Source organism: Propithecus coquereli, unplaced genomic scaffold (assembly GCF_000956105.1).
Source record: "Propithecus coquereli isolate 6110/MARCELLA unplaced genomic scaffold, Pcoq_1.0 Scaffold119, whole genome shotgun sequence".
Taxonomy (NCBI): Eukaryota; Metazoa; Chordata; class Mammalia; order Primates; family Indriidae; genus Propithecus; species Propithecus coquereli.
Window position 1 is genome coordinate 2,383,629 of NW_012135969.1, and position 10,866 is coordinate 2,394,494.

Sequence of the window (10,866 nt, forward strand, 5' to 3'; positions counted from 1 at the left end):
CTTGCTTAGGCTGGTTTTGAACTCCTGAGCTCAAACAATCCGCCCGCCTCGGCCTCCCAGAGTGCTAGGATTACAGGTGTGAGCCACCAAGCCCGGCCTAACTCTTATTTTTTTATTCATAGTTTTCTTTAGATTCTATCTCCAAATGGTTATTTTTAAATTCATAATTCCCATGAATAAAATTTCTGTTATTAGTTACAAAATGGCAAGACAGAGATCTCAAAATAAGAAAAAACTTGAGAAAAGTATATATTAAAAGAGCTTCACAAATATGAAGTACAATTGTTAGAATCCTGATAAAAAGCAATTTTCCTAGTTTCAAGGTTTGAGTCTGAATTTTTGAACTGTCCAATATCAAGATACTTTACAGAAAATTCTTTTCTATTTATTTGTATTATTATTTTTTTAATAGATGCGGGCTCACTATGTTGCCCAAGCTGGACCTGAACTCCTAGGCTCAAGGGATCCTCCTGCCTCAGCCTCTCAAGTAGCTGGGACTACAGGTATGTGCTGCCATGTGGTGCACTATAGATATTCTTTTCAAAAAGCCCAAGGCTTGTGCGGAGGCTCACGCCTATAATCCCAGCACTTTGGGAGGCCAGGGTGGGAGGACTGCTTGATGCCAGGAGTTTAAGACCAACTTGGGCAACAAGGCGAGACCCCGTCTCTACAAAAAATGAAAAAAAAAAAAAAAAAGAAAATTAGCCAGGTGTGGTGGGAAGCCTATAGTCCCAGCATTCGGGAGGCTGAGGCAGGAAGACTGCTTGAGCCCAGGAATTCAAGGTTACAGTGAGCTATGACTGCATCACTGCGCCCCAGCCTGGGCAGAGTGAGACTCTCTCTCAAAAAGAAACAAACAAAAAACCCCTCAACACAATGAGCTCATGTTGTTTTCAGCACCAGGTGTCTCTCAGCTGGTACTGGACAGAAGAGGCTTGCAATATTTGCACTGAATCCAAACTCGGTACATTGTCAGCTGTTTCCCTCGGTTCACTTGCAGTCGACGATCCACCAGGTTCTGAACCTTTTCCAGTCCAGCAGTAGTGAAAAGTGTGTCCAGTTCATCTAGTTTGAAAGAAAGATATTTATTTTCCCCCAAGAAAAGGCATTTTTGTCTATGATGTCCCATGTTAAACGGGGCTCTGTAAGATTGCCGTCATTATGTATTTTAAGTGGCTTTAGCAGGGCTGTTCAGTTCTATTTAATAAATGCAGTGGTGGCTTGGTAGCAGCAAGTTCATATTTTGGGAGGGGAAGCCAAACCACCTGGGAAGGGCAGCCTAGAACCCAGAGAGAGATCTTCTCTAAGAGTCAGCTGAGGGGAGGAATGTTTAAGAAGGCAAAAGCTATAGGTCATTTTTTTTTTTTTTTTAACTTTGGCTTACATTTGGCCTTCAGGGTTCTGTGAACACCTTAAAAGTATACGCAAATATCTACATATATGTATGTCAAAGCAATTTTTTTAGGGGAGAGGTTTCTTCATCTTAACCAAAGGCTCAAAGAAATACGTGATCCAACGAAGGGCCCAGGAAGGAAGTATCAATAAGGCACTGCTGGAACCTGATGCCTGCGCACAGGGCCAGCAGCAGAGAGCGGTTCTGGGTTATACCTAAAACCTGGGGAAATGATTACCCTGATGAGATGCACCTAAAGCACAACCCAGCATAGAGAGTAAAACAGGCTGGACTGGAGGTGAGTCTTGCAAAATAGGCAGGTTTCCCATTTTGGACAAAGTGACAGAAAGGAAGAACAAAGCAGTGGACTAAAGGTACGCACAAGCCAGGGCTGTCTGGGGACCAGCGAGCAGGTCCGGTTGGCTTGGGGGCAGGTGTGAAGGGCGGGCAGCCACAGGAAAAAGACTGCCTAAAAGGTAGGAGGGATTAGATAATCTTCCTTCTGAAAATACCTTGAAAACCACCATATCTGGTATTTTGGGGACCTTTAGCACAAAAAGATGAGTGTTTCATACCTTGTGTGAAGAAGTAAACTCTGGTGCCATCACCTCTCACATAGAAATTTCCAGATAGACACTGACCTGCACAGTGACATGGTAAAAATCAGAGAAACTTTAAAGCGCTTCTTTGAATGTCATTGCTAATGAAATGCTAACTGAGGTATCAATTTCTTGGGCAGGGAGCAGACTCCTTTCTTGGTTACACTGGGTCCTTTGCAAGAATCTGTAATTTCTCTCCTACAAAAGGAGTGGTGCTTCGGAGAAGAGCAACTGAATGGGAATAAATCAAACTCCAATGTCAGATAACATATGGGATTCTTAGTCTCTCCTTCTAGAATTCTGTTAGATGAAAACAACTTGCTCACATTGTCTACCCCAACTCCGAATTAAATTAAAAGCACAAACTCGCTATTTAAAAAAGAAAAAATCAAGCAACATAGCTGAGTTTAAGGAAACCTGAGACAGCCACCATTACCACTGTGGTCACTGTCCCTTTGCATGTCTCTCCATGTGTCTACACACAAAACCATAACAATGGCAACTCATATACTGTTTGTATTGTGGACACTCCTTCCCTTCTTATTTTATTTTACTTTTTAACTGAGAGCTGGTTTTCAGAATCACATTCCTTCCCCTCTGCTGTTAACCTCCTGACTTTACCTCAATTTAACAACCTGGCACATATCCTTCTATACCTTCCTGAATGCCAATATAATCACACACATATACATTTACTCCCCCCAGAGACCGTTATCCATGGGATCAAGTTGAAAATACTCACCTGTGCCTCAGTTCTCTCACTCTGTAATACAGAACGAAATCCCTCCGAGCCCAGACATACAGGGCCTACCTCAGGTGACAAGCACAACATCCCCTTATCCATATATTATGTGCTGGTTCTTGAACAATTCCCCTAAGACTATTGGATTTAATAAATAATATCTGGGTGCTTTATAAAGGGCCACAAAAATTCATACTTCTACCAGTAATGAAGGTGTATCTTTTTCTTTGAATTGGCCAGCAATAAGAAGTACTATCTTGTTATTTTTATCTCCTTGAAGTTTTGTTTATTGGTCATTTACATATGCTCTTCTGTGAACGGACTCTAAATATTCCTTGCCTGTTTTTTAGGTAGGTCACTGATCTTTTTCTTATCAATTTCATGACAGTCCTTTGAAGAGCATAGATATTAAGTCTGTTACATGCACTGAAAATATTCCTCCTCAATCTGACATGTCTTTTGACTTTTTAATGGCATCTTTTATCACACCACATTTAAAACTATTTATGTCTTTCAAATGTCTTTCTAAAAATAGCTCTTCTGTAAGTAGCTGTCTTGGTTAAAAAGACCTCAGTATCTAGATTATACAAGCCTCTTCTCTTCAAAAATATACTACTCTTGCCCCATTTTAAATGGCTTTATATATGGAGCTCTAATTCTAGAGTCTCTATTCTGATGGCAAAACCCTTGTTTTGATTATAATATCAAAATACCTTTTTTAAACCGAAGCTGGGCCATGTCGTAGCGGCCATAATCTCGCAGAAGCATCATCCCTCCGGGCTTCAGGAGCCTGCTCAGCCTGTTGATGGCCTTCTGCATTCTGTGGGGCAGCAGGGAATGGAGATCAGGTGTCCCTGAGGACAGGGTTTCCTATCCCTGTAGCATATCCCAAAAAGCCAGCAGACTTTCCTCCTAACTCTGACACACAACCCCAGAATCTTAGCTCCGCTGCCCTTGCTTCAGTTAGAACTGGAGTACACTTAGCGGGCTGTCTGCTCACAACTGTGGCCTTGACCTGCTGCCTTCAGCCTGAAGAGGCTGGAGGACAATGTCCTTCTGCTGTAGGGCTTCAGGCTGGGGGAAAGTTCCATGCTTTCCATCTGGCTCACTTCCTCCTGGTCCTGGGAGGACCAGTGCTCCCGTGGCTCTCTGAATGGAACTGTGACCACCCAGCACGAGGACTGCTAGCTGACTCATCTGCCTGTCCCACTTGACCTGAGCTCTTTCTGTGCAGAGACTATACGAAGGCTTGTCCTCAAGAACTTGCAATTTACGTGGCGATACGATCAGTATGCAAATGAGTACTACAGGCAGAGGGCTTTACATTTCCGCCTGCATTTCCATATGCAGTGTCCTCCAAATTCTTGGTACAGGGGTAAATGTTCATAATTTCAGAAGCATAAATGCTACAAACTTAGAAAAAACATTTCAAAGTCTATTTACATTCTGAATAACAAATTTTTAAGGTTTTGTTTTAATCCATGTTGATTTTTAAAAGTTTGTAGCATTTGAACTGCTATTATTAAAGTTTAGGACCATGCCAGGCCTTTTGGCTGTCCTTCTTATGTCCTTTTATTTCACACTCATAACATCCCCTAAGGTCGGATGACTTCAGTACTATCCTACAGGAAATGTGGGCTAAAGAAGGTCAGTCACTCAAAGCTCCTGCCCCGTGGAGCCAGCATTGGGTCCATGGACTCCCAGGATACATCAGGATCTCACTCACTGGACCTTAGTCTTCAGTCATGTGATCTGCCAGCTTTCCTTGACCTCTAATGCTAATTTACTTCATCATCCTTTGATTGGCTCTGATGTTCAGAAAGTGAGTAGATGTCTGAAGTCTCTAAGAAGCTATCCTAATCCCATGATTTTGGGGATGTGGTTTGCCTAGACCACTGTACATGTACGTGCCAACCCCCTGGCCTATCCTGATTCAATGTAGTCTGGCAGTGACAAGGGCTACTATGTTATTAGTCATTGGTGCCTGAATCTCTTAGCCACCACCTCTCATAATCAGTAGTTTCATAGGGACTATTGTCTGCCTGATACATATGAGGTTTTTCCTTTTCTTTTTATTTATTTATTTTTGAGACAGGGTCTGGCTCTGTTTCCTGGGTTAGAGTGCCTTGGCGTCAGCCTAGCTCACAGCAACCTCAAACTCCTGGGCTCAAGCGATCCTTCTGCCTCAGCCTCCCGAGTAGCTGGGACTACAGGCATGCACCACCATGCTCGGCTAATTTTTTCTATATTTTTAGTTGTCCGGCTAATTTCTTTCTATTTTTAGTAGAGACAGGGTCTCGCTCTTGCTCAGGCTGGTCTCGAACTCCTGAGCTCAAACGACCCTCCCGCCTTGGCTTCCCAGAGTGCTAGTATTACAGGTGTGAGCCACCGCGCCCGGCCTGGTGTTTCTTTTCAAAATTGAGACAGGGTCTTGCTGTGTTGCCCAGCTTAGAGTACAGTGGTATCATCATAGTTCACTGCAACCTCAAACTCCTGGGCTCAAGTGATCCTCCTGCCTCAGCCTCCCAAGTAGCTGGGACACAGGCACATTCCATCACGCTTGGCTAATTTTTCGGTTTTTTGTAGAGATGGGGGTCTCTCTCTTGCTCAGGCTGGTCTTGAACTCCTGGCCTCAAGCAATCTTCCCATCTCTGCCTCCCAAAGTGCTAGGATTACAGACATGAGCCACTGTACCCAGCCCAGAGAACACCTTAGTTAAGCTTCAACATAAATTCTGTGCTGTTAATGAGCTTGTTCTATCTAAACCATTTTAAAGGCCAATAATGAGACATTATGGCACCCAGTTCTGAAATAGTATGCTATGTGATTATCAATAAGGAATTTCCCCATATATTCAAGACTTCTCCCCCATTCTTTGTGAATATTAACACATTAACTGCCATGTGAGTTGTATTTAACTCACACTAGTTTTGAACCTGGGGCCTCGGGAAGCATATGGAATTCACACGTCTCTCCACCTTGGGAGCCATGAGAACTATTTTTCTAGTTGCATATAACTCATACAAAGAAAACAATAAAAAATAACAAATTTTTCATAAATTAGGAAGGATTGTTTTGTTTTTGAAGTTTTTATTCATTTTTGTAATAAAACACTGTGGGCTCCAAGGAAAAAGAAATTTTTTTCTAGAATGGCAGTCAATGTGTTAAACCATAATAATAAAACCAACCACTGCAGTAAGCAAGGGGTTTAGAGGCTTAAACAGAAGGTGGACTTTAAGACAAATTTAGGAATATGATTGAGATGCTCATATCACTATGGATGCTGTGGTTTCTTTGTGTTTATCAAAACATAAACAAAACCCTTTTTATATTGAGCCCTACTCTAATATCAGGGACCCTAACCAAGCCTTTGTTTTTGTCATGCCAACTGGTCAAGGGACCTAGAACTTACTTGTGTGGAACAATTGCTGAAAGAACAAATATGAGAACGATGATATCAAGGCTGTCTGTGGGCACTGGGTAACTCTTATCTTCATCACACACGTCATGAACAAAGGCAAAACACCGAGAAGGATCATATTCTGGATTTGTCTGCAGATAGTTGGAAGAGACAACCTTTTTAGAATATGTTAACACAGCCTGGAGAAAAGCTTATCTTGCTTTAAATGTAACTGCTGCTACTTTCCACATGGGGTATATTTCTAATCATTACAGCACGTGTTTTTCCAGGGGGGACTCAAAGGGTAAGAATCAAGAACAACCCAGGGAAGATTCTGTGGAATCTAACTGGTGCTTTTAAAATGGAACATTCCTGACTTCCCAACTTTTTTTTTTTTTGAGATAGAGTGTCACTCTGTTGCCCCGGCTAGAGTGCCGTGGCATCAGCTCACAGCAATCTCAAACTCCTGGGCTCAAGCAATCCTCTTGCCTCAGCCTCCCAAGTAGCTGGGACTACAGGCATGCACCACCATGCCCGGCTAATTTTTCTATATATATTTTTAGTTGTCCAGCTAATTTCTTTCTATTTTTTTAGTAGAGACGGGGTCTCACTCTTGCTCAGGCTGGTCTCAAACTCCTGAGCTCAAATGATCCGCCCGTCTCGGCCTCCCAGAGTGCTAGGATTACAGGCGTGAGCCACCACGCCCAGCCCTTATTTTTATTCTTTATTTTGACATACTTCTTGCACTTCTCATATGTGAAAGTCAGATCTGAGGACTGGAAAATGATCAGGAAAATAAATGACCAACAGGGAAAAGAAAAACCTCATAAAGAGAGACAAAGTGTATTTACAAAGCATGATTTAAAACAACTCCCAACTATAGAATATTACACAGACCATAAAATTTTCCAGGAAAACCTATTTCTCTAGATGTAGAAAATTTAACCTATACTTTGCTATCCTAAAATTTACTAGTAAAGATAAGTGTCAATATTAATGTAGTCTGGATCCATCAGAATAATTCCAGAAAGATGGAACTACCAATTCCCGAGCTCCTGTGCTAACAATATTACACATGATTGTAACAGACACATTTTAGGGCATCTTCCCTATCCATGTCCCTCTTCTCCATAAATGTGACTTTGTTTCTCATTGGTCACAGCTGATTCAAGCAGGGCAAGTAGATTCATCAGCTGGGCTGAGTCAACCATACTCTTTCCCAAGACTTTGGATTTGGGACAGTCATTGTGGTGAGGCTGCATGAACATGTCAACAGGGTAGACTTGTAAGGGATCAGGAGGGCAAGAACATTAGGTCCACATGAAAAATCAGGAACAACCTATTAGAGAAAGCTGGTCTGCAGAGAAAAAACAAAAAACAAATGGGCACCGGGCAAGGAGAGGTAAGACACCATGAACTTGGGGTGATACTTCGCGCCCTTATGATATTCCCCTTTTTGCCTGAGTTTGTCTAGATGTTTCTGTTACCTGTAACTCAAAGGATCCTGACTGAATCATCTCAATTCAATCCTTAAAACCTAAATTTAGAGAGGTTCAAGAAACCTGCCCCAAATCACACATTTGGTAATTGGCAGATTCAGTACAGGCATTCCTCACAGATATTGTGAGTTTGGGTCCAGACCACAGAAATTATGTGAGCCACACAAATTTAGTTTCCTAGTGCATGTACAAGTTTATACTATGCTGTGGTTTATTAAATGCACAATTGCAACACATCTAAAAAAACAACGTATGTTAATTAAAAAATACTTCAGTGGTAAAACATGCTAAAGATCATCTGAGCCTTCAGCGAGTTGTAACCTTTTTGCTGGTGGAGGGTCTTGCCACGATGCTGACTGCTGCTGACTGATCAGGGTGGTAGTTGCTGAAGGCTGGGTGGGCTGTGGCAATTTCTTAAAATAAGACAACAGCGAAGTTTGCCACATTGACTCTTCCTGTCACAGGAGATTTCTCTGCAGCATGCAGTGCTATTTGATGGCATTTTACTCACAGAATCTTTCAAATTGGAGTCTCCCAAAACGTGCTGCTGCTTTGTCAACTAAGTTTATGTAATCTTCTAAATCCTTTGTTGTATTTCAGCAATGTTCATGGCGTCTTCACCAGGAGTAGACTCCATCTCAAGAAACCACTTTCTTTGCTCATCCATAAGAAACAACTCCTCAGCCATGCAAGTTTCATCAGGAGATTGCAGTAATTCAGTCACATCTTCAGGCTCCACCCCTAATTCTAGCTCACTTGCTATTTCCACCACATCTGCAGTTACTTCCTCCACTGAAGTCTTGAACCCCTCAAAGTCATCCCTGAGGGTTGGAATCCACTTCTTCCAAACTCCTGTTAGTGCTGTTATTTGACCTCCTCCTATTAAGAACAATGACACCTAGAATGATGAATCCTTTGCAGAAGGTTTTCAACTTACTTTGCCCAGATCCATCAGTGGAATCACCATCTATGGCAGCTACTATAGCCTTATAAAATGTATTTCTTAAATAGCCTCTAACAAGAGAGTCAGCCTGTCCTTTGAAGCTTTGAAGCCAGACATTGACTTCTCTCTAGCTATGAAAGTCCTAAATGGCATTTTCTTCCAATAGAAGGCTATTCTGTGTACACTGAAAATCTGTTGTTTAGTGTAGCCGCCTTCATCAATGATCTTAGCTAGATCTTCTGGATAACTTGCTGCAGCTTCTCCATCAGCACTTACTGTTTCACCTTGTATTGCTGGAAAGTGCTTCTTTCCTTAAAACTCAGGAACAAACCTCTGCTGGCTTCAAACTTTTCTGCTGCAGCTTCCTCACCTCTCTCAGCCTTCGCTGAAGTGAAGAGAGTTGGGCCCTTGTTCTGGATTAGGCTTTGGCTTAAGGGAATATTGTGGCTGGGTTAATTTTCTATCCAGACCACTAAAACTCTCTCCATATCAGTAATAAGGTCTTCTAATTTTCTTATCACTCATGTGTTCACTGGAGTAGCACTTTTTATTTCCTTCAAGAACTTTTCCTTTGACCAGGCATGGTGGCTCATGCCTGTAATCCTAGCACTCTGGGAGGCCGAGGTGGGAGGATTGCTCGAGGTCAGGAATTCAAGACCAGCCTGAGCAAGAGCGAGACCCTGTCTTTACTAAAACTAGAAAAAATGAGCCGGACATAGTGGCGCATGCCTGTAGTCCCAGCTATTTGGAAGGCTGAGGCAGGAGGATTGCTTGAGCCCAGGAGTTTGAGGTTGCTGTGAACTAGGCTGATGCCACGGCACTCTAGCCCGGTCAACAGAGTGAGACTCTGTCTCCAAAACAAAACAAAACAAAACACACATATATTTATCGATTAAGTTGACTATCTCATATGGGCATGATTTATGGTCCCCCAAAACAAGTACAATAGTAATATTACAGATCACTGATCACCACAACATTAGCCTTAGTTCCTGCTCATGCAAAAAGAAAATAAAAAACACAGATTACTGTAAGTATGACATATTTTGAGAATCACCAAAACGTGACATAGAGACACTATGTGGGCACATAGCGTTGGAAAAATGGCACCAATAGACTTACTTGATGCAGGGTTGCCACAAATCTTTAATTTGTAAAAAATGAGATATGTGCCAAGTACAATAAAGTGCAATAAAACAAAGTGTGCCTATATCAGTAAGTCTTTTACCTACAGACCACAATACAATAATAGCTAGAGACTCTGATTTTTAGAAGACCCCTTTTCCCTTTAATCAATGAAAATTACTGATAGGAGCCATTCCACTTACCTGAACTAGTTCTATAGCTGTGGAAGAAAAATCACAACAGTAAACAAAGAGTCCTGGGTCACTGAAATGGGCATGAAAAAAAGAACAATTAGAATACAAACTTCACTATGTCTATTCTCTTTCTTGTGTAGCGGAGTTAAAACAGCAAATGGCAAAAAATACCATTCATTCAAGAAATCACTTTTATTAGTCACGACATGTTTCATTTTGGTTAAAATACTTTTTGGTTTATATCCTCTTTTAGGTCCTGTGATTATGGTGAATATTAAGTTTATAAAATAATCAGTGAGTTCCAAAACAATGTCCTCTCCTTTCTCCACCTACAAATACCACTTTTCCTTCAAATGAAGCCTTGCCTGATGCCACCGTGAGAACTTCTGCATATTGTCTGAGATAGCTTGTCACTTTCTCTACTCCAGGAACACATCTGTACCTGTCTGCCTGCCCCTACCTCATGGTGACTGCCATGACAGCAGAGATTACATATTTCATTTTTTTGTTCACGAAATACTGCTGAGGTTCCACTGTGTACTGGATATTATCCTACGTGCTGGCGAGACAAAGATGAACAAGACAAAATCCCAGTGCTTATTTTTCTTATCCCCAATGTCTAGCACAAGACTTAGCTTAGCACAAGGTAGCAACATAAAAAATGTTAAACTGATTTTAATAACTACCAAAATTGCTTTCAATTACGAAAACACAATATACATTTATTCTGAAGACATCAAAATACAAAACCACCTGTAATGCCAGAATTATTTTTGTTGGGACAGGGGAAAATACAGATGGGGGAAGAGGAAGGCTCTGTGCCGTTTTAGAAACAACAGCCCAGAGCTGTTCTGCACTGTTGGGCTCATTCTTTGAGTCAGTCCCTTGGATTTTAGGGGGTACCTGACACCTCCAACTTCTCAAAGGCCCAGGCTCCCCTTTTCTCTAAACTGTAGACCTTTGGAGCAGAC

At 41.8% G+C, this 10,866-nt stretch overlaps 1 protein-coding gene across 2 annotated transcripts in view; it reads right to left on the reverse strand.

Moving 5' to 3' along the window:
* Window positions 1-823: 823 nt before the first annotated feature.
* The window catches only part of METTL2A (methyltransferase like 2A), a 16,430-nt gene continuing 6,387 nt past the window's right edge, over window positions 824-10,866 (reverse strand). Inside the window, exons 5-9 of one of the 2 annotated variants that reach the window (XM_012662875.1) lie at window positions 9,905-9,965; window positions 6,147-6,286; window positions 3,448-3,554; window positions 1,969-2,034; window positions 824-1,065 (exon numbers count right to left, since the gene is read on the reverse strand). In XM_012662875.1, coding sequence (XP_012518329.1) covers window positions 911-1,065; window positions 1,969-2,034; window positions 3,448-3,554; window positions 6,147-6,286; window positions 9,905-9,965 — 529 coding nt within the window. In that variant the 3' untranslated portion in view covers window positions 824-910. Of the gene's footprint in view, window positions 1,066-1,705; window positions 1,863-1,968; window positions 2,035-3,447; window positions 3,555-6,146; window positions 6,287-9,904; window positions 9,966-10,866 lie in introns of those variants that run through there. The other variant, XM_012662883.1, reaches the window with a different exon arrangement.